This window comes from Oncorhynchus nerka, linkage group LG25 (genome assembly GCF_034236695.1).
Source record: "Oncorhynchus nerka isolate Pitt River linkage group LG25, Oner_Uvic_2.0, whole genome shotgun sequence".
Taxonomy (NCBI): domain Eukaryota; kingdom Metazoa; phylum Chordata; class Actinopteri; order Salmoniformes; family Salmonidae; genus Oncorhynchus; species Oncorhynchus nerka.
Genome location: NC_088420.1, coordinates 13,026,512 through 13,051,259, shown reverse-complemented (window position 1 = coordinate 13,051,259; position 24,748 = coordinate 13,026,512). Strand labels below are relative to the sequence as shown.

General features: G+C 44.7%; 1 protein-coding gene across 7 annotated transcripts in view; it reads right to left on the bottom strand.

The window, feature by feature from the left end:
• Positions 1-2,578: 2,578 nt before the first annotated feature.
• Positions 2,579-24,748, bottom strand: part of LOC115116419 (dynamin-like 120 kDa protein, mitochondrial) — an 86,868-nt gene continuing 64,698 nt past the window's right edge. For all 7 annotated transcript variants that reach the window (XM_065009566.1, XM_065009568.1, XM_065009567.1 and 4 more), the window contains 2 exons: positions 4,793-4,865; positions 2,579-4,394 (listed from right to left, as the gene is read on the bottom strand). In XM_065009566.1, the coding sequence (XP_064865638.1) occupies positions 4,801-4,865 (65 nt within the window). In that variant the 3' untranslated portion in view covers positions 2,579-4,394; positions 4,793-4,800. The remainder of the gene's footprint in view (positions 4,395-4,792; positions 4,866-24,748) is intronic.

Here is a 24,748-nt window from a genome sequence, read left to right as displayed (position 1 = left end):
CTGCTGTACACACCTGTTCTATTCATATACTGTCCATACACAGCACGATATGTATATCTATAGATTTATATTCCGTCTCCTACATTGTTCGTTCTGATATTCCTTAATTTCTTGATTTTATTTTTCTGGATTACGTGTGTATGGTGTTTTTTCTTCTTTGCTAGGTATCAGTGCTCTGTTGGAGCTAGTAACACCAGAATTTAGCTCAGTATTACTGCACTGCTGGAGCTAGAAACACAAGCATTTGGCTAGGTATTACTGTTCTGTTGGAGCTAGAAACACCAGCATTTAGCTCAGTATTACTGCACTGCTGGAGCTAGAAACACCAGCATTTAGCTCAGTATTACTGCTCTGTTGGAGCTAGAAACACCAGCATTTAGCTAGGTATTACTGCACTGTTGGAGCTAGAAACACCAGCATTTAGCTCAGTATTACTGCACTGTTGGAGCTAGTAACACCAGAATTTAGCTCAGTATTACTGCACTGCTGGAGCTAGAAACACCAGCATTTATATCAGTATTACAGCTCTGTTGGAGCTAGAAACACCAGCATTTAGCTCAGTATTACTGCTCTGTTGGAGCTAGAAACACAAGCATTTGGCTAGGTATTACTGTTCTGTTGGAGCTAGAAACACCAGCATTTGGTTCAGTATTACTGCTCTGTTGGAGCTAGAAACACCAGCATTTGGCTCAGTATTACAGCTCTGTTGGAGCTAGAAACACCAGCATTTAGCTCAGTATTACTGCTCTGTTGGAGCTAGAAACACAAGTATTTAGCTCAGTATTACAGCTCTGTTGGAGCTAGTAACACCAGCATTTAGCTCAGTATTACAGCTCTGTTGGAGCTAGTAACACCAGCATTTAGCTCAGTATTACTGCTCTGTTGGAGCTAGAAACACAAGCATTTAGCTCAGTATTACAGCTCTGTTGGAGCTAGTAACACCAGCATTTAGCTCAGTATTACTGCTCTGTTGGAGCTAGAAACACAAGCATTTAGCTCAGTATTACTGCTCTGTTGGAGCTAGAAACACAAGCATTTGGCTAGGTATTACTGTTCTGTTGGAGCTAGAAACAAGCATTTGGCTAGGTATTACTGTTCTGTTGGAGCTAGAAACACAAGCATTTAGCTCAGTATTACAGCTCTGTTGGAGCTAGAAACACCAGCATTTAGCTCAGTATTACAGCTCTGTTGGAGCTAGAAACACCAGCATTTAGCTCAGTATTACTGCACTGTTGGAGCTAGAAACACCAGCATTTGGTTCAGTATTACTGCTCTGTTGGAGCTAGAAACACCAGCATTTGGCTCAGTATTACTGCTCTGTTGGAGCTAGTAACACAAGCATTTCGCAAGTATATGTACGTAACCACTAAACATTTATTTTGATACCCTGGAGTACTGTAGTTTCAGGACAAAATGCTTGAGCAACAAACACACACTAAACACATCTCTAAAGAGAGGCAGATACTGTAAGCAAATGGTGTGGACATTTAAGGAAAGGTACTAATTTACTCTACAAAAGCGACAATCTTTAAACATTTTTTTATTTTTTTACTGAAGTTATACATTATTCATGTCTTAGAATAAGAAACAAACCTGACGGAGGAATTATACAACTGTATGAGGATTAGTATGGGTGAGGAGAATGCATACTGTCTGCAATAAATAAATAATAAAGTACAAGACAGACCAACAGGATCGGCGGCCATGCACAGTAGATCACCCGCTTGTTTTTGATAAACGGTGGCGATTCATCATGTAGAGTCGCCGGGAGAATAACAGAAAATGACGGCCGATGTTCTGTGATCAGAGGCTATAGGACGACCACCCGTTGCATTTAACGTTTCGTCAGCAACAGTCTGTTTAGTCTTTCACACTTCTACAAGACTGTGGTAACAAAAGGTAGTCTGTGTTAGGTAAAACGTCGCCTTCTCTCAGCTCACTGGTCACCATAGCAACACCCACCCGTAGCATGCTCTCCAGCAGGTATATTTCACTGGTCATCCCCAAAGCAAACACCTCCTTTGGCCGCCTTTCCTTCCAGTTCTCTGCTGCCAATGACTGAAACGAATTGCAAAAATCGCTCTCGTTGGAGACTTAGGTCTCCCTCACCAACGTTAAAGTCAGCTGTAGGAGCAGCTTATCGACCACTGCAGCTGTACATAGTCCATCTGTAAATAGCCCATCCAACCAACCAACTACCTACCTCATCCTCATTTTTTTTCTGCTCTTTTGCACACCATTATTTCTACTTGCAAATACTCATCTGCACATATAGTGTTAATTAACTTGTGTTAATTGCTAAATTGTAATTACGTCGCCACTATTGGCCTATTAATTGCCTTACCTCCTTACTTCATTTGCACACACTGTATACAGATGTTTCTATTGTGTTATTGACTGTACGTTTGTTTATCCCATGTGTAACTCTGTGTTGTTTTAGTCGCACTGCTTTGCTTTATCTTGGCCAGGTAGCAGTTGTAAATGAGAACTTGTTCTCAACTGGCCTACCTGGTTAAATAAAGGTGAAATAAAAAAACATTTTAAAAGACAAACGTCATTGACATAAAACGGAAACAACTTCTTGGAAAATTACATTTTTATTAACATCAATTTTATTTTCACTTTCTTAAACAAACAAATTTGTAATAAATAAAGCACATCTGATGGGGTATACCATGCAAACATTACATTCTATAACATCAAAGAGAACTGTAGGTGTTGAACCAACCGATGGATATCTTGTTACAAGAGCATCACACTCTGACATTCATCCCATAAGCAATAACGGATTCATGATTGGTATTAACTTTACATGTACACCATGTACGTTATTAACCCATATACACATATGAAGGACCGGGGTTAAGTATACCAGTCACCATTTCATTCCACTCTTTAGAGCCGGGAACAAAGAGTGGGGGAGGGGGGTGAAATAGGAGACGGAAAGTATAGAAGATAGAGGGCTTGAGAGAGGATCAAGCATAAAGAAAACATGGATGGATGGAGTAGAGCAGAGAGAGAGAAAGGTCCCTCAGGAGAGACCAGTAGAGACCAGCAAGTCAGACAGTGTGACCTGCCCAGAGGCAGAGGAGCATGAAGAAGCAGAACAAGTGAAAGGAATGAATGTACCAATAACCCAAAGATGCCTGTGCAGCTCTGTCACCACGTTTGAATACAACTAGCATCTTTCCCCCAACGTGATTGGACAATGTGGTTCCATCCACTGCAGGTTGAACTAGATTCTAGTTCAACACTGGATCTTCACCCAGAACAAAGATAGTAGAGGCCGTTTCGTCCAACAGTGAAATGAAATGCCATAATATAAACCCTTGTGATGAGGTGCACACACAGTAGGGCAGAGAGAGTGGTACATAGTGGGGCATTGCACGCTGCCTATCAATGGCAGACATAACTCTCAAATTAACTCTGCTTGCCTGAAATAAGAAATCCAATCTATATTATATTATCTTTGTTACAACTAGTGTGGAATACTCTATCCACTGTTCATATATTCTAGTTTTAGGAGGATGGAGGTTGACTGTTGTGCAATGAGGGTTAATAACTGAGGCCTGTACCTGTACGGTTAGTGACGCACGTGTAGAGCTGGCTTAACGCTAGCCGCTGGGATAACTGAAATGAATTCACATTAAGTCCTAAGTGGAACGAGTGCTAACAATAGGCAGGAGAATGGCTTCAACCCAACAGGCGTTAATTCAACCCCTTGCGTTAATTTACAGCTAGTCAATCTACAGAGAGGAGGGTGGTTCCCATCACCCTTCCATCACACACCTGGTCACCAGCAGACATTCTGGGTGTGTCCCAAATGGCATCCTATTCCCTCCACAGTGCACTACTTTTGATCAGTGCAATTTGGGACACAATTTCTGACAGGTGCTCAAGCCGATTAAAGACATTCCCAAACAAAGGAAGTTGGCAGTGAGAGAGAAAACCTTCACAACCGCCTCATTTATTAGAAACGAGGGAGCAATGAGAACGAGAGGAAGACGACATGAGGTCGATCCGTCAGTCAGTCACGAGGTGTGTAACTTCAATCTTGTCCTCCCCCTTCTCTCTTCGTCTTCTCTGCCAAAAATGCAGAGCAAAAAAGCCCGGAGACAGTAGTTGGATTCCTGTGTGAAGAGGACATGTCTGGTGTACTCATCATGGGCCTATAAAGCATGGTTCCCACTCTGAGCAGAGGAAGTGCTATCTGCTCAGCAACACTGATAACCTGATCCTCCTCAGTGTTAAGGGCTCCATCCGATAAACTCCACTTGCAGAAAAAAAAAAACTAGGAGCAACAGTTGGGCGTCACTGGGGGGGGGTTCAGTCATTTACAGAGGGAGGAATTCGTCTTCTTTGATCAGTACAATGCTTCTGTGATCCATTGGTTTCTGCCAAGGAGAAATGGTGAGATGAATTACTGTATATCTATATCACACACACACTCAAAAGTTCGGAGTGACTTAGAAATGTCCTTGTTTTTGAAAGAAATTTTATTTTTTTGTCCATTAAAATACCATCAAATTGTTCAGAAATACAGTGTAGACATTGTTAATGTTGTAAATTATCATTGTAGCTGGAAACAGCTGAAACGGTAGTGTATATGTATTTGTATGTGTATATATGTATTCAAATCAAATTCTAATCATATTTGTCGGATGTGCCGAATACAACAGGTGTACACAGTGAAATGCTTACACATATATATTTATATTAGAGACATTTCTGTACAACACTGCTCACTAATAGTCTATGTACTGCAGCATGTGAGATGCTTGAAGGCAGATACCTGGTGCTCTACTTCTCCTCGTGAAGAGCTTCTATGAAGGCTTCAAGTTTCTCCTGAATCTCACGGACCTTCTCTGCAGAGGAGGAAAGAGAGGATGGGGGTTAGTTGAGTCTTTGCAAAACAAAAACAGTAGATATGGAGAGCATCCAAGATGCCTCAATTGATACAGTACAACCCAGGAAACCACTGTTGTCATGCAAGTTGGTTGAGTTGGCTAAACAGGCCTATTCTATTGTGTTTCCACCTGCGAGACCCAAGACTACTTGACGTTTCTCAGACTCTACGTCCTCCTGTTGTGACCGTGGCCTTCCAACTACAACTGCACACAAGAAATATATACACAAGAAATATATACACAAGAAATATCCTGTGGCATACTTTCTTGGAACGAGTGTGAAACCAATGACCTGACATTCTGTATGTATTCACTAGCAGAATAACAGACGTGTCACAGGCCATTGTTCTGCCACCTCTTGTGTCAGCTAATCAGCAGACTGTCCCCACTGACATCAGTGGGGACACCGTCAAACCTAAATAAAACTCCCACTTAAGTTAAATATTCTATTGAAGAGGGGAGTTGTTGACCATACCATACCTCACACACCCACACCACATCAAAGACCCCCCAAAAAAAAACATGACATGGTATGTCCCTCCAGGCACATGTCTAGCTAATGGATGGGAGATACCATAACATTATTCCACATGAAAGGGAAAACACACTGAAGAAAAGTTGAGTCACCGCGTCCCACCGTTGGGGTCCTTTTGTCCGAGATGGTGTTCTGAGGAGAAATCCGTCCGTACAACATGTACTGCCACACGCAGGGCTGCAGTTACAAAGAGTCTTTAAAAATCGCTGAATAAACAAAATGGCAAGAGTAAGTCTTAGCAAATTAGAAAAAAAGAGGCCTATAGGGGACTAGCAGTGCCAGCTGCCCCGTCTCTCCGTCTCACTCTATTCCAGTAGACTAATCCAACTGGAGCTGCCCCAAGCACAAACAAAACTCTGAGGAGAGATATTATCAGAAGAGAATCTTCAAATGCTTTTGACAACAAAACAAAAAAACTTAAGACACAAAGGTCTGAAAGCTTCAAAACCAGAAGACTCCTTGATTTCTACGGCTCGATAAATCATAGCGGTTTAGCAGACCAACAGTGTTTTAAAAAGGAGAAGGTCACAGTTTGACGTTATCTGGTTCTTTACCCTGAAAGTAGTCTATGGGCCAAGAGGAACTGTAATCCATGGTTCAGTTCTTTAAAAAACAGCCACTTCAGTTAATCTTAGCCACCACAAGCTAACAGTCAATGGAAGTCAGAGGCATGTGAGCATGTTAACAAAAAACATTATGAGGAATCATCTAACACATCAAGCTGTAAAAAAGTGTAGTACTCCTTTAAGTGTCCATTTCAACACGACGGTGGGAGCTGCATTTAGAGGGTAACCTTATCCTAAAGAGAGGGTCTGGTGTAAGACCCTTTGGTGGGGGGCTCGGGTGTAGATGTATCCCTTTCTGAAAGATGAAAGTCACACGGCAGTCTTTAAGTACACACACACCTCAGAGTCCTGAAATATGACACTAAAAGTGCTGAGAAATCACTATGACCAACACACACATCTAAGCCATGAAAAACAGCAGAAATGTGGTAGAAAAACACCTTTCCCCTCCTCCCTCTCTCGACACACACACAAATAAATTCCCCCAGTCTTTGATACTTTAACACAGAGGCACATGGGGAGATTCCAACGCGTACTGGTGGCATTCGGGCTGGGAAAGAGGGCACGGTGACACCCAGTCTTTGATACTTTAACACAGAGGCACATGGGGAGATTCCAACGCGTACTGGTGGCATTCGGGCTGGGAAAGAGGGCACGGTGACACTCAGTCTTTGATACTTTAACACAGAGGCACATGGGGAGATTCCAACGCGTACTGGTGGCATTAGGGCTGGGAAAGAGGGCACGGTGACACGGTTCCACCCAGTCTTTGATACTTTAACACAGAGGCACATGGGGAGATTCCAACGCGTACTGGTGGCATTAGGGCTGGGAAAGAGGGCACGGTGACACGGTTCCACCCAGTCTTTGATACTTTAACACAGAGGCACATGGGGAGATTCCAACGCGTACTGGTGGCATTAGGGCTGGGAAAGAGGGCACGGTGACACCATCACGGCAGGTGCGTTGGGGCTGAAATCTAACCCGGCTGGAGTCCCACTCTAGAACTCTCTACCCAACCACAAGGGCACAAAACAAGTTAAGGAACACACATACCGGGGGAAGGAGAGTGGGTCGGGCACCGAACGCAAAACATAACTCAAATGGAGTCAATAGCAACATCTATCTGTCCCAGACCCATGAAGGAGGGAGGGACATCTCTGTCATATCAAAACAAGCCAAGGGAAAACCCCTGGCTCGCCTTCAAAGCTCAGCGGAGCCTAGATGTGCCACTTATAGAAGAGCTACTGTGTACAGTTCCTTTCTTTTTTTATGAACCTTTATTTTAACAGTCTTTTCAAAATCAGCCCTGCATACAAACAACACAATAAAATACTCAATCACAAAACAAACCCAATCTTCACTTAGAGGATTCCCCACTAAATGTTATAAATTCTCTAAAGGGCAACAGGTATTCAAGCCTGAGCTTCTCCCGCAACACATTTCACATCTATGGCGCATAAAAACCTTGGAACCTCTAGCACTACACAATGTTGTGCTCTTGTACCGTACGCTGTTGTTGTGACCTTGACCAGTGTTGTCAGATACATAGGAAGTTTCTGCAGGAGTGCTTTGTAAATAAACCAAAGAGAACCCTGCGCTCTTCTTAGATACAGAGGCCCAACCCACTTTTTGATACAATACACAATGGTGAGTTCTAAAACGATCACCAGTAATGAATCCAAGGGCAATGGAAAACAGCATCTAGTGGTTGAAGTGTAGATGCTGCTGCATGCATATAGATAATATCCCTGGAATCTAAAACAGACAACTTCCTTTTTATTAGCAAAACAACAGTTAATCACATCTTGATCTTCAATTTCCTTACCAGCTCAGAAACGTGCGTTTTAAACTCCAATATATCATCTAGCCACATACCAAGATATTTAGAAGAGGGAACTCATTCAATGTGTTCCGTTCAGGCAAGTAATTTAAAAGGTCAAATATGTCTCAGTTATGGGACCTATAGCATGTATTTAGTTTTGTTTGCATTAAGAACTAAGTGTGACTTCTGCAGCGCATGGAAATCACACTGCAAATGTGAAAAGGCATGGTTAACGAGGCAGCACAATTCATTTAGGCATCTAAAGCATTGATAATATCATTTACAACTATTGTGGTTACAGTAACAGTACTGCACCCTGGTCTAAACCCTGATTGATGTACAGTGGCTTGCAAAAGTATTCACCACCCTTGACATTTTTCCTATTTTGTTGCCTTATAACCTGGAATTAAAATAGATTTTTTGGGAATTGTATCATTTGATTTACACAACATGCCTACCACTTTGAAGATGCAAAATCTTTTTAATTGTGAAACAAGAAATAAGACAAAAAAACTAACAAACGTGAATAACTATTCACCCCCCCCAAAGTCAATACCTTGTAGAGTCACCTTTTGTGGCAATTACAGCTGCTATTACAGCTATTACAGCTATTAGCTTGGCACATCTAGCCACTGGGATCTTTGCCCATTCAAGGCAAAACTGCTCCAGCTCCTTCAAGTCGGATGGGTTCCGCTGGTGTACAGCAAATTTAAGTCATAGAACAGATTCTCAATTGGGTTGAGGTCTGGGCTTTGACTAGGCCATCCCAAGACATTTAAATGTTAACCCTTAAACCACTTGAGGGTTGCTTTTGCAGTATGCTTAGGGTCATTGTCATGCTGGAAGGTGAACCTCTGTCCCAGTATCAAATCTCTGGAAGACAGAAACTGGTTTCCCTCAAGAATTTCCCTGTATTTATTTATTTATCATTCCTTCAATTCTGAACAGTTTCCAAGTCTCTGCTGATGAAAAACATCCCCACAGAACGATGCTGCCACCACGCGTCACTGTGGGGATGGTGTTCCCTGGGTGATGAGAGGTGTTGGGTTTGCACCAGACATACAGTTGAAGTCGGAAGTTTACATACACTTAGGTTGGGAGTCATTAAAACTCGCCTTTCAGGCCTCCCGGGTGGCGCAGTGGTTAAGGGCACTGTACTGCAGCGCCAGCTGTGCCACCAGAGACTCTGGGTTTGCGCCCAGGCTCTGTCGTAACCAGCTGCGACTGGGAGGTCCGTGGGGCGACGCCGGTAGGGATATCCTTGTCTCATCAAGCACCAGCGACTCCTGTGGCGGGCCGGGCGCAGTGCGCGCTAACCAAAGTTGCCAGGTGCACGTTGCGCGCTGTGTTAAGAAGCAGTGCGGCTTGGTTGGGTTGTGTATCGGAGGACGCATGACTTTCAACCTTCGTCTCTCCCGAGCCCGTACGGGAGTTGTAGCGATGAGACAAGATAGTAGCTACTAAACAATTGGTTACCACGAAATTGGGGAGAAAAAGGTGTAAAAAAAGTGCCTGTCCTATATCTAGAAGATACAAGAAATCTCAGGAAATATTTGTGCTTTCTTGAACACTTGTATAACCCCTATTTAATTTTTTTGTTGGCACGAAACGACCTCCATACTTCCATTGGTTTGTATGTGTTACCTTCAGACGAGTCCTGTCACACTTGTGGAGGTCATACCATCATGTTCATGAGTCTACCTGTTCCCTAGAAGGGTCATAATAGTTTATAGGCCAAACCGTTTAGATGCTACAGATGTTTTTGTGAGAAGACAGATTTTCGGGATGTCTCATGGTCTGACAAATACCGCTCTAGCTCTGTCACCTTTCACCTCAGATGAGGAAGTGTTACATAGGCGGATGCTGTGGATTGAGATGCATCCAATGCAAAAAAAAAAAAAAAAAAGATATCTCGAGATTAAATACAGTTGAAGTCAGAAGTTTACATACACTTAGGTTAGAGTCATTAAAACTCGTTTTTCAACCACTCCACAAATTTCTTGTTAACAAACTATAGTTTTGGCAAGTCGGTTAGGACATCTACTTTGTGCATGACACAAGTAATTTTTCCAACAATTGTTTACAGACAGATTATTTCACTGTATCACAATTCCAGTGGGTCAGAGGTTTACATATACACGAAGTTGACTATGCCTTTAAACAGCTTGAAAAAATGCCATAAAATGATGTCATGGCATTAGAAGCTTCTGATAGGCTAATTGACATCATTCGAATCAATTGGAGGTGTACCTGTGGATGTACTTCAAGGCCTACCTTCAAACTCAGTGCCTCTGTTTGACATCATGGGAAAATCAAAAGAAATCAGCCAAGACCTCAGAGAAAAAATTGTAGACCTTCACAAGTCTTTGTTCATCCTTGGGTGCTATTTCCAAAACGCCTGAAGGTACCATGTTCATCTGTACAAACAACAGTACGCAAGTATAAACACCATGGGACCACGCAGCAGTCATACCACTCAGGAAGGAGACGCATTCTGTCGCCTAGAGCTCAACGTGCTTTGTTGCGAAAAGTGCAAATCAATCCCAGAACAGCAGCAAAGATGCTGGAGAAAACAGGTACAAAAGTATCTAACACAGTAAAACGAGTCCTATATCGACATAACCAGAAAGTTTGTTCAGCAAGGAAGAACCCACTGCTCCAAAACCGCCATAATAAAGCCAGACTACGGTTTGCAACTGCACATGGAGACAAAGATAGGTACTTCTGGGAATAATGTCCTCTTGTCTGATGAAACAAAACTAGAACTGTTTGGCCATAATGACCATCGTTATGTTTGGAGGAAAAGGGGGATGCTTGCAAGCAGAAGAACACCATCCCAACCGTGAAGCGGTTTGCTGCCTGTGACTGGAACGAACTGCAAATATCGCTGAAGTTGGAGACTTTTATCTCCCTCACCAACTTCAAACATCAGCTATCCGAGCAGCTAACCGATCGCTGCAGCTGTACATAGTCTATTGGTAAATAGCCCACCCATTTTCACCTACCTCATTCCCATACTGTTTTTATACTGTTTTTTATTTTTAATTTATTTACTTTTCTGCTCTTTTGCACACCAATATCTCTACCTGTACATGACCATCTGATCATTTATCACTCCAGTGTTAATCTGCAAAATTGTATTATTCGCCTACCTCCTCATGCCTTTTGCACACATTGTATATAGACTGCCCATTTTTTTTTTTCTACTGTGTTATTGACTTGTTAATTGTTTACTCCATGTGTAACTCTGTGTTGTCTGTTCACACTGCTATGCTTTATCTTGGCCAGGTCGAAGTTGCAAATGAGAACTTGTTCTCAACTAGCCTACCTGGTTAAATAAAGGTGAAATAAAAAAATAAAAAATAAAAAAAGCACGGGGGTTTCAGCATCATGTTGTGGGGGTGCTTTGCTACAAGAGGGACTGGTGCACTTCACAAAATAGAGGGCACCATGAGGAGGGAAAATTATGTGGATATATTGAAGCAACATCTCAAGACATCATTTAAAGCTTGGCCACAAATGGGTCTTCCAAATAGACAATGACACCAAGCATACTTCCAATGTTGTGGCAAATGGCTTAACTTCTTGGTGACGGGGGCAGTATTGAGTAGCTTGGATGAATAAGGTGCCCAGAGTAAACTGCCTACTACTCTGTCCCAGATGCTAATATATGCATATTATCAGTAGTATTGGATAGAAAACACTGACGTTTCTAAAACTGTTTGAATGATGTAAGTGGTAGGCAAAAACCTGAGAAAAATCCAACCAGGAAGTGGGAAATCTGAGGCTCGTAGTTTAACTCAGCCCCTATTGTCGATACAGTGGATTATTGGTTATGTTGCACTTCTTAAGGCTTACACTAGATGCCAACAGTCTTTAGTATGTTGTTTCAGGCTTCTACTGTGATGTGACCGAATGAGAGAGGAATGAGTCAGGTGTCTAGCAGAGTGCCACAGGCTCTGAGGCGCAGTCACGAGAGAGTTAGCTCTCGTTCCATTGCTTTTCTACAAACATTGGAATTCTCCAGTTAGAACATTATTGAAGATTTATGATTTTAAAAAATCCTAAAGATTGATTCTATACTTAGTTTGACAAGTTTCTACGGGCTGTAACGGAACTTTTCTGAACACACTTTTGGATTTGTTTACTAAACGCCCTAACAAAAAGAAGATATTTGGACATAAATGGACATTATCGAACAAAACAAACATGTATTGTGGAACTGTGATTCCTGGGAGTGTATTCTGAAGGGGTGAATACAAATGAGCACCACTTATCTGTTTTTTCCCCTTCCATTTCACTTCAACAATTTTGACTATGTCCATTCCATGAAATCCAAATAAAAATCCATTTAAATGACAGGTTGCAATGCAAGAAAATAGGAAGAACGCCAAGGGGGTGAATACTTTTGCAAGGCAGTGTACATTCAGAATATAATTCTGTTGTACATTTACATTGTACATAGACAAGAAACCCAAGACATGGCATGATAATGACGAAGAACACTAGTGTCCCCAACCTTCTGGAATAGCAGCACATAAGCAGCCTTCCATACTTGTGGAATATTTCCCGATATCAATTTTTTAAATTGATTTATAATGTGGTTTATTACGCCAGCGATGATGCAGCCCGGATCCAGTTTATCAGCCCCTGTGGACTTTTGTATCTATAGATAGCAGGGCATCTAAGTCCTCTTTTTATGCAAATTGCAGAAAATAATATCCTCAACTACCATTTTCCAAATCATTCCGCAAATTCCCCCTATCAGCATTAAGTCCAAACTCCTAGAGAGTAGGCCTAGCAGTTATTTCAAAGCCAGCTGAAATAAAAATGGTGGTTAAATTGCTCGATGTGGACCACTTACTGCATCGGGTCAACCAAAGAGGAGACGACACACAAACTAACCTTAACTGAAGTACATTTTACAGTTCACATCTCTCGCCATTTAGATCAGAATTTGATAGGCAAAATGTTACGCCATTAATTTAATGCCATTCATTTATAACAGCGTTAAAATGATGCCCCTGTCATCATGTAGGGAAAAGCGAGGGGATGCACAAAAAGAAAATCTAATATTCTGGTTAGTGATGGTGCGAAACAGATTGATTTCTCCTCTGCCATCTGTTTGTCCCACAAGGCGACAAGGGACATAAACAGCTTTTCTTTCAGGATGCGCGGAAACGCAACACAAAGTGGACAGAGTCGCCATTCGCTACCCGTTGCCTCAGAGGGATCGAAAAACTCCATTTAGGCTCCTGTTTACTTAAGAGATGAGCCCCAAGACACTGCCATTCAGCTGCCCTCCCTTTTATCTGGTCATGAATATTCCCATAATCCTCTGAAATCCCTTATTTCAGGTCCCTCTTTCGGCTGATCTCCACAGGAAATGATAGGTCTCTTTCACTCCCACTCATCTGCGCCGTAAGGCTGTAAAGCCTTCAGTGGACAGAGCAGGAACTGCAGAAGGGACTGAGGGAAAAGCTTTTAATTGACCTGTAATTAGACTGTGAAACAGTGTGGCCGTGGTGGAACAACCGCTCCATACAGATGGAAAGAGAGTAGAAAGAATGTGCGGGAGGGTCGTATAGCACGCTGTGAGAGAGGGTCGTATAGCACGCTGTGAGAGAGGGTCGTATAGCACGCTGTGAGAGAGGGTCGTATAGCACGCTGTGAGAGAGGGTCGTATAGCACGCTGTGAGAGAGGGTCGTATAGCACGCTGTGAGAGAGGGTCGTAAGGGCAGGCTGTGAGAGAGGGTCGTATAGCACGCTGTGAGAGAGGGTCGTATAGCACGCTGTGAGAGAGGGTCGTAGGGCACGCTGTGAGAGAGGGTCGTATAGCACGCTGTGAGAGAGGGTCGTATAGCACGCTGTGAGAGAGGGTCGTAGGGCACGCTGTGAGAGAGGGTCGTATAGCACGCTGTGAGAGAGGGTCGTAAGGGCAGGCTGTGAGAGAGGGTCGTGTAGCACGCTGTGAGAGAGGGTCGTATAGCACGCTGTGAGAGAGGGTCGTATAGCACGCTGTGAGAGAGGGTCGTATAGCACGCTGTGAGAGAGGGTCGTATAGCACGCTGTGAGAGAGGGTCGTATAGCACGCTGTGAGAGAGGGTCGTATAGCACGCTGTGAGAGAGGGTCGTAAGGGCAGGCTGTGAGAGAGGGTCGTATAGCACGCTGTGAGAGAGGGTCGTATAGCACGCTGTGAGAGAGGGTCGTAGGGCACGCTGTGAGAGAGGGTCGTATAGCACGCTGTGAGAGAGGGTCGTATAGCACGCTGTGAGAGAGGGTCGTATAGCACGCTGTGAGAGAGGGTCGTATAGCACGCTGTGAGAGAGGGTCGTATAGCACGCTGTGAGAGAGGGTCGTATAGCACGCTGTGAGAGAGGGTCGTATAGCACGCTGTGAGAGAGGGTCGTATAGCACGCTGTGAGAGAGGGTCGTATAGCACGCTGTGAGAGAGGGTCGTAAGGGCAGGCTGTGAGAGAGGGTCGTATAGCACGCTGTGAGAGAGGGTCGTATAGCACGCTGTGAGAGAGGGTCGAGGCACGCTGTGAGAGAGGGTCGTATAGCACGCTGTGAGAGAGGGTCGTATAGCACGCTGTGAGAGAGAGGGTCGTAGGGCACGCTGTGAGAGAGGGTCGTATAGCACGCTGTGAGAGAGGGTCGTAAGGGCAGGCTGTGAGAGAGGGTCGCACGCTGTGAGAGAGGGTCGTATAGCACGCTGTGAGAGAGAGGGTCGTATAGCACGCTGTGAGAGAGGGTCGTATAGCACGCTGTGAGAGAGGGTCGAGGGCACGCTGTGAGAGAGGGTCGTATAGCACGCTGTGAGAGAGGGTCGTATAGCACGCTGTGAGAGAGGGTCGTATGCACGCTGTGAGAGAGGGTCGTATAGCACGCTGTGAGAGAGGGTCGTATAGCACGCTGTGAGAGAGGGTCGTATAGCACGCTGTGAGAGAGGGTCGTATAGCACGCTGTGAGAGAGGGTCGTATAGCACGCTGTGAGAGAGGGTCGTAAGGGCAGGCTGTGAGAGAGGGTCGTAGGGCACGCTGTGAGAGAGGGTCGTAGGGCACGCTGTGAGAGAGGGTCGTAGGGCACGCTGTGAGAGAGGGTCGTACGGCACGCTGTGAGAGAGAGACCTTAATCTCTTTAAATATTGAGGATGCTCCTCTCTGGAGTTTGATGTGAAAGGAGAGAGGCAACCGTTAGAAATGGGAGACTGTGTTATAAAAAGTGTCAACGGAAGAGTTTCAGTGGCTAACATTTGGTGCCAAGACAAACGGCAGTTTTTTTTTGTATGGTGCTCCAGTCCATCAGCCAACTCTGAAGACAGGACTGAGTTCAGCGCCTGGTCAGGACGAGGCTCCCGTACCAAACTGTCATGATTCAGAAACACATTTTTACATTCTACTTCTGTCACCGGCAAGGTTACAGTCGAGACGGGATCCTTGTACGTCTGCATGATCCTGTCCCAACTGAAAAGCCATCTCTTAAAGTCAAAAAACAGAAGAGGAGGCATGGCCTTGTCACTGGATTTGTCTCTGCATCCGTATGTTAACATGCTATAAAAAGGCAGGGACGCGGGAGGCGGATGCAGAAACCGAGGATCTTGTGGGCAAAACGCCCGTCAGTGGCAAAGCCATGAATCACAGCTGGCTCTGGGGGGCTTATCTAGAAACCAGATGCATGAGGAGAACAGAACCAAGAAGTCGAGCCCTGGGACTGAACAGGTTCAACCTGGGTCACATGGGCCAGACTAAACAAAAAAGCAGAGTGGGGAAAACAACACGTGAAAGCGTCAGATGTTGTGTAGTCTCCTGGGTAGTTAGTGTAGTCTCCTGGGTAGTTAGTGTAGTCTCCTGGGTAGTTACACCAGGTGTTGTGTAGTCTCCTGGGTAGTTAGTGTAGTCCCCTGGGTAGTTACGCCAGGTGTTGTGTAGTCCCCTGGGTAGTTACGCCAGGTGTTGTGTAGTCCCCTGGGTAGTTACGCCAGGTGTTGTGTAGTCCCCTGGGTAGTTACGCCAGGTGTTGTGTAGTCCCCTGGGTAGTTACGCCAGGTGTTGTGTAGTCCCCTGGGTAGTTACGCCAGGTGTTGTGTAGTCCCCTGGGTAGTTACGCCAGGTGTTGTGTAGTCTCCTGGGCCTAACCAGAGAGAGGAGAGGAGTAGGCCTAACCAGAGAGAGGAGAGGAGTAGGCCTAACCAGAGAGAGGAGAGGAGTAGGCCTAACCAGAGAGAGGAGAGGAGTAGGCCTAACCAGAGAGAGGAGAGGAGTAGGCCTAACCAGAGAGAGCAGAGGAGTAGGCCTAACCAGAGAGAGACTTACAAAAAACGAGCCAATACAACATTTTGTTTTGAGGGGGGGGGCGACTTCACTGACAAGTAATGACGTCTTTATACAGTTAAATCTGTGTAAGATACTCAAGTTGTAAATTCAGAAAATGTCTATGTAAATTGTCAGTTGATTTGGGGGGGGGGTTGTAAGTCATGGTAAACCACAGAGAGCCAGTTAAGTAGCCTAGACAATCAATCTCATGGGTAACGTCGGCCTCGGGATGAGTGTTTAAAATGAAGTCGCTGTCATAATCCCTCAGAGCCACAGGTGTGTGGACTTTCCACTGATGAACTCCGGGTGTGCACGCCGCAGTCACGCACATAGGCAGGCAGGCAGGCAGGCAAACACACACACCACACACACACAGGCAAACACACAGGCAGGCAAACACACACACACACACAGGCAGGCAAACACACACACACACACACAGGCAGGCAAACACACACACACACAGGCAGGCAAACACACACACGCAGGCAAACACACACACACAGGCAGGCAAACACACACACACACACAGGCAGGCAAACACACACACAGGCAGGCAAACACACACACAGGCAGGCAAACACACACACACAGGCAGGCAAACACACAGGCAGGCAAACACACAGGCAGAAAAACAGACAGATACGCAAACAAACAATCATGCACATAGACAGGCATGCAAACATACAGGGACAGACATAGACAGACTGACCGGAATCACCTGTGATGGCAAACCAGGGTCCCACTCCGGTAAAGCCACACCTGTCTCAGTCTCCATGTCTTCTATCAGACAAGGATGAATCTGGCGGTCCGACTCGGGACATACCCTAAAGCCTGCATGTCACTACATCCCATTAGGCACAGCGCTGATCCCAAACAACCTCACAAACCACAGAGATTGCACGGCCGATGCCAACCGACACATCATTCTCTGCACATCAGCCCCCCAGAAGAACACCCAACACTTAAACACCCTCAGGTAAATACAGGCCTCTAGCTGGTGCTGAGCCCACACACACATCCCATTGTGCAGGAGCAGCAAACCACAAACTAAAATTCCCTAATGACACGATAGAGTTTGAATGTACGTTTCACTCTATCTGAAAACTGTGCCTGTATCTAGGACAGTGGGAGACGGGGGAAAGTCTGGATGAAATATCTAATACACAATTAGAAGACCAGCCAACTTGAACCATTCAGCAATAGACCACAGCAATGACAAATCATCTACATATTAGCTAAGAGTTGCCCTGGCAACCCACCTACTGGGAAACATCATCTGTTCAAAAGCTGAACCTGACCGGAGAAACAGAAGAGACCAAGAGAGAGCTCTTAAAACAGCCCTGCTCTATTTTCACAATGTGAGGGAGGAAGTGTATGGTTTTCCTGAAACCTCGTCCAGGTTATATGAGCGATGGACAGCTAGCAGGAGCCTCGTGTGAACAGTAATGGTACACCAGTGTTAGCTTCTCTACGCTGGCTTCGTGTTAAGGCTAGGGCTGATTTCAAGGTTTTACTGCTAACCTACAACGCATTACATGGGCTTGCTCCTACCCATCTTTCCGATTTGGTCCTGCCGTACATACCTACACGTACGCTACGGTCACAAGACGCAGGCCTCCTTATTGTCCCCAGAATTTCTTAGCAAACAGCTGGAGGCAGGACTTTCTCCTATAGAGCTCCATTTTTATGGAATGGTCTGCCTACCCATGTGAGAGACGCAGACTCGGTCTCAACCTTTAAGTCTTTATTGAAGACTCAGTAATTGAGTGTAGTCTGGCCCAGGGGTGTGAAGGTGAACGGAAAGGCACTGGAGCGACGAACCGCCCTTGCCGTCTCTGCCTGGCCGGTTCCCCTCTTTCCACTGGGATTCTCTGCCTCTAACCCTATTACAGGGGCTGAGTCAGTGGCTTACTGGTGCTCCTCCATGCCATCCCTAGGAGGGGTGCGTCACTTGAGTGGGTTGAGGTTTGGCGCCACCCTGGGGTTCGTGCCGTGGGGAGATCTTTGTGGGCTATACTTAGCCTTGTCTCAGGGTTGTAGGTTGGTGGTTGAAGATATCCCTCTAGTGGTGTGGGGACTGTGCTTTGGCAGTGGGTGGGGTTATATTCTGCCTGTTTGGCCCTGTCTGGGGGTATAGTCAGACGGGGCCACAGTGTCTCCCGACACCTGTCTCAGCCTCCAGTCATTAGGCTGCAATAGTTTGTGTCGGGGGGGGGGGGGGGGCTGTTATATCTGGAGTATTTATCCTGTCTTTTGTGTGTTCCTCCTCCCTCCCCTCAGGACTAACTGGCCTGATGACTCTTTGCTGTCCCCAGTCTACCTGGTCGTGCTTCTGCTCCAGTTTCAACTGTTCTGCCTGCGGCTATGGAACCCTGGCCTGTTCACCGGATGTGCTACCTTGTCCCGGACCTGCTGTTTTCGACTCTCTCTCTACCGCACCTGATGTCTCTAACTCAATGGTTGGCTATGAAAAGCCAACTGACATTTACTCCTGAGGTGCTGACCTGTGGCACCCTCAACAACCACTGTGATTATTATTATTTGACCCTGTTGGTCATATATGAACATTTGAACATCTTGGCCATGTTCTGTTATAATCTCCACCAGGCACAGACAGAAGAGGACTGGCCACCCCACAGAGCCTGGTTCCTCTCTAGGTTTCTTCCTAGGTTACTGCCTTTCTAGGGTGTTTTTCCTAGCCACCGTGCTTCTACATGTGCATTGCTTTCTGTTTGGGGTTTTAGGCTGAGTTTCTGTACAGCACTTTGGGACATCGGCTGATGTAAAACGGGATTTATAAATACATTCGATTGATTGATTGATTGATTGAGCTCTAAGCCTGTGGATTTTGTCTCAAATGGCATCCTATTCCTCTATATAGCAAACTAGGCTTGGGCGGGTCCAGATTGTCATATGGTCATACCGACCATGTGCCATCCCAGGATATTCATAATAACAACACAGAACACAAGGTGGGCGCTATTTCCAACGCCCACTGCCTCTGTAATCCAAAAGGTTATCAATGCTAACAAGTACATGTAAAATCTCAGAGAATGCTAACTAAATGCTAATGAGCACACTGCAAAAATGTTATACAGTCTCTGGCCTAAACTATTTATTTGCAGGACAGACATCCCCAGCTCATGAATTATACAAGTAACGACAAAATGCTAGTCACAGTTAGCTGCTCACTCAAACAAATAGACAGCAAGGCTCTTGATCCAAGGGGGATTCTCTGCTGTTACCAGGGAAAGCTTGATTTTAAAAGAAGCTAACTTCAAGACTGATGTCTTGAGATGTTGCTTCAATATATCCACATAATTCCCCCTCCTCATGATGCCATCTATTTTGTGAATTGCTCCCCTTTTTCCTCCAAACATCGTGATGGTCATTATGGCCAAACAATTCTATTGCTGTTTCATCAGGACATTTCTCCAAAAAGTACAATCTTTGTCCCCATGTGCAGTTGCAAACCGTAGTCTGGCTTTATCACGGCAGTTTTGGAGCAGTGGCTTCTTCCTTGCTGAGTGGCCTTTCAGGTTATGTCAATATAGGACTCGTTTTGCTGTGGATAGATACTTTGCACCTGTTTTCTCCAGCATCTTCACAAGGTTTTTTGCTGTTGTTCTGGGATTGATTTGCACTTTTCGCACCAAAATACGTACATCTCTAGGAGACAGAAAGCGTCTCCTTCCTGAGCGGTATGACCGCTGTGTGGTCCCATGGTGTTTATACTTGCCTACTATTGTTTGAACAGATGAACGTGGTACCTTCAGGCATTTGGAAATTGTTCCCAAGGATGAACCAGACTTGTGGCGGCCTGCAATTCTTTCTCTGAGGTCTTGGCTGATTTCTTTTGATTTTCCCATGATGTGAAGCAAAGAGTTACTGAGTTTGAAGGTAGGCCTTGAAAAACATCCACAGGTACACCTCCAATTGACTTAAATGTCAATTAGCCTATCAGGAACCATGACATCATTATCATTATGACATCATTATCTGGAATTTTCCAAGCTGTTTAAAGGCACAGTCAACTTAGTGTATGTAAACTTCTGACCCACTGGAATTGTGATACAGTGAAATAATCTGTCTGTAAACAATTGTTGGAAAATTACGTGTCATGCAAAGTAGATGTCCTAATCAACTTGCCAAAACTATAGTTTGTTAACAAGAAATGTATGGAGTGATTGAAAAATGAGTTTTAATGACTCCAACCTAAGTGTAAGTAAACATCCGACTTCAACTAAGTATTCAGCCACTTTACACAGTACTTTGTTAAAGCACTTTTGGCAGCGATTACTGCCCCAAGTCTTCCTGGGTATGACACTACAAGCTTGCACACATTAATTTTCAGGTCTCCAGAGATGTTCGATCAGGTTCAAGTCCAGGCTCTGGCTGGGCCACTCAAGGACATTGAGACTTGTCTGAAGCCACATGCGTTGTCTTGGCTGTGTGCTTTGGGTCGTTGTCCTATTGGAAGGTGAACCGTTGCCCCAATCTGAGGTCCTGAGTGCTCTGGAGTAAGTTTTGATCAAGGATCTGTCTAGACTTTGTTCAGTTCACTTTTCCTATCGATCCTGGCTAGTCTCCTAGTTCCTGCCACTGAAAAACATCCCCACAGCACAACATTTGCGCGCAGGCCAGGTAACCTAGGCCTACTTCTTCAAGTAATCAGGTGCACTTCCTTTCTCAAGATTGACAGGAGCGCTCCAAACAAAAGACAATTAATACATTTACAACCCATACATGGGATTAAATAAACAACAAACTTTTGTTTAGTGTAGCCTAGGTTTGTACCAAACAAACATAGAAGATTAGATATTATGGGAATTAACGGCAAATGTACTACTGATGATACTGGTGTGCCATCCCAGCGGCCTCTGCAATGGATTAGTCCACTCAGAAAGGCGTGAGTCAGACAGGTGTCTTGTGTGCCATACATTTTTTATATATTTGCCACTGTTCGAAAAAAAAAAAAAAAACCCAGTCCACCAACAGCCTATCAACCAAACAATCGACTAAATGGGGTCAGCAGTAGATAGGTGACAGGTAAGGTTGTGTCCCAATAGTTTAAAAATAGCTTCCTTTGTTCTTTACTTCATTATCATGGATAAATGAAAGGACTTGATTGGTTACTTTTAACATTATTGCTTTCACCTGTTGCCTTCAGTGATCTTGGAAAAGACGAGGCAAGATGAGAGTAATGAGGCCGGTCCTGGGAAAGGCAGGGCCAACAGCCTAGCCCTTTTCCTTCTGGCTGGGTGTCTGACAGACTGAACAGTCTCCCAGAACACACCTCTCTCCCATCCACACACTCAGGCCCAGTGAGGACAGATTTACACCCACCCAGAGACTGTTGCTGCAGGGCTGTCAAACACATGTGGTGGAGCAGGATGTGTGTAGAGAGCGGAGTGGGTCACTAAAACACCAGGTGTCGGAGGGAGCGTGGACAGCCCCGGTTCCCAGCCTCAGAGAAGAAGGGGAGGGGGGAGGAAAAGAGAGAGGTGAAGGCAGGGGGTTGTAACTGGGACTGGGAGCGGCTGGCTGGCCAGGGGTGTGGAGAGCAGAGGAGGAGGAGGAATGGAGGGCCTCTGATCCAGCTGTAGGAATGGCGGAAGCTGTTTCCTCCCCTGGCAGTCAGGGAGGGGTATAAACAGTCCTGTGTTGGCGAGAGGGTGGGAAAAACAGAGGAAGAACTGCTCAAAGAAAAGGAGGGGGGAGAAACAAAAATAGTGATGAAAGATATGGAGGGAGAAGAAGTGAGATGGAGGACTGCGTGAGAGAGGAAGGGGAACAGGTACAGACTACCAAGAGTGCGACTGTGGTCTTTACACAGCACCCATGCACGCAAACAATACCAGCACTAAGCTCACAGGAACAGCTCAAAAAGACCTGGGGTAAAAGGTGAAGAGGCTCTAGTCTGGTGTGAGTGTGTGGCCGTGCTGGCGGGCGCATGCGTCTGTATACACACGCCGTGTATATAAAAAGGACTCCTCCGCCTGCCTGTCTTCCCGTCTGCCTGTGTGTGTGTGAGTACTGTTATACACGTTCCCTCCATCAACGAGAGATAGAAAGAGAGAGCTAGAGAGTGAGTAAGATAGCGAGAGAAAGAAAGAGAGAGCTAGAGAGTGAGTAAGAGAGGGAGAGAAAGAAAGAGAGCTAGAGAGTGAGTAAGAGAGCGAGAGAAAGAAAGAGCTAACGTTTCCCTTCCATCCAGTAACTACCAGACTCCTGGGGCTGAGTCCTGACCGAATACCTTTACGAGGGGCCGTCATCTCGCCTCCACAGAAGAGGAGCGTGTAAAAACAGATCGGAGGGGATTTCAAGTACCACCGTGTTCAGTTTTACACACACACACACACACACACACACACACACACACACACACACACACACACACCTCCCCACCCAGCACGGCTAAACTGGTGGAATCTCCTGTTGAGTCTTGCAGGGGAGGGCGAAACAGCACGCAGGTGTGCGAGAGGGGACATGCTTACGTCAGAGTTTAACTTAATTCCCCAGCTGCTCCGTACATCACAAGACTTTTGTTCGTACCATGTCACAAGTCTATCTCCATCACACACACAATAGCTCGGTATTGACTATTTACCAGGAAAAAGCATTGAATAACATGAAACGTTAACATCATAGATGGTTAACAATCATCATCAGATGATTCATGTTGGGTTCACAGACTAGATCTGGTGTCTCAAACTCATTTTGCCTGGGGACTGCATTTGGATCGCAGACCAGTAGTTGAGACTTGATGGAGAGGAGAAATTACAAGAGCATAACCACATATTGAACAATGAGACCGATATTTCAGATATAAAATGACAGGCTGTGGTCTATCTTGGTTAGGTTATAAAAAAATCTTTGGAATAACTTTCAGCGAGAGCTCAAAACGTTCTAGTTGGAGATGGAGTCCATAGTTGGACTTCCACACTTAGTCTTGTGACTGTGTGTTGAGGCTCCCCTTGGAGACAGCAGTCGACCAAGCAAAATCACGGTCGACTGAAAGTCATCTGTCCTTTCGACCAATCGATTCGTAATCATTTTTAAGTCTATTGTCCATGTATAGACATATGTGTTTTAATAAAATCAACTATATATCCATTGAGCTTGTCTGATGAAATATGACACAAATGACTCAAGAGGGAGCCAGAGATCAAAATAACCAGAAGAAGGAAAAAATTAAAATAATCACCTGTCCCGACCATCCTCCTCCCGCTCCTACTGGCTTTCCCAGATTATGCAGTTACTCTCCTGAAGTTGCCGGTAATAGGCTACAAGAGGAGTCTGAAAAATCCTCATTTGGAATGCTAATTTATCTTAGCATTTTCTACCAATCTGCATGCCAGTTATGGTTTTCAATTGCACATTTTCGTGGAACAGTTTCATTTCGTATGTCAAAATCATTGTCGTGTGGTTAATCAAAATTCAATCCAAATGTAAATGACAAACCTAAAAACTATCTTCTATTGCCAACTATGTAAAAATAGCCTATAAAGTCAACAAATATAAACATTGCAGCCTGCAGGTAGAAAATACCCTGATAAAAATAAATATCCTATAAATCACATTGTTGCAGACAAGCCAAGCATAGCCAAACTTGAAACATTTAATCAACTACCAACTAATGTGTCCATCCAGAAGCTCATGCTTGCAACACTGTATAAAATATTCTGGACCCTATGAGTTTCCTGCACCAGTGAGCTCAGGACAGACAGCTGTAAGCTATTTGCACAAGGGATAAGAAGAAATTATGTTTCCACTGGCATTTTTCCCTTTTCACGCTTAGTGGTTATAAAAAGGGAGAAATGGAAAGATATTTCAAACACATTTGACAAACTATTGTTCACGCTTAGTGCTTATCAAAAAGGGAGAGAGATTGAATTATTTTTCAAATACATTGAGGAACTTTTGTTATTCTCAATGGATATTAAAAAACAGACGTTTGCTTGCTGTTTGAGGTGAAGAAAACACTACATTGAGAAGCTCCACAGCTCATTAGTAGTGGTATGTTAAGCCAATCATACATAGTAATAAGATCCCCAAATGGGCACATTGGGGTGGCAGGGTAGCCTAGTGGTTAGAGCGTTGGACTAGTAACCGGAAGGTTGCAAGTTCAAACCCCCGAGCTGAAAAGGTACAAATCTGTCGTTCAGCCCCTGAACAGGCAGTTAACCCACTGTTCCTAGGACGTCATTGAAAATAAGAATTTGTTCTTAACTGACTTGCCTGGTTAAATAAAGGTAAAAAAATAAATGAAAATAAAAAACATTTATATGCCTACAGTTGAGCGCAGGCCAGGTAGCCTCTAGGCCTAATTCTATGCGTAATCTGGTGCGCGTGATTACCCAACATTGACAGGAGCGCTCCAAACAAAAAACAATTACTAAATTACTAAACTAAACTCGTAAAAGGAATGATAAACCAAACTTGTTTCTCACAAGTGTAGCATAGGTTGTCCACTCCGACAGTGAGAACGGTAAAAGACTAGAATAATATTATATTGAATGCAATAAGACTTTAACCAAACAAACATTACAGATTAGAAATAGGAATGAATGGTAAATGTACTAGAGGTCGAC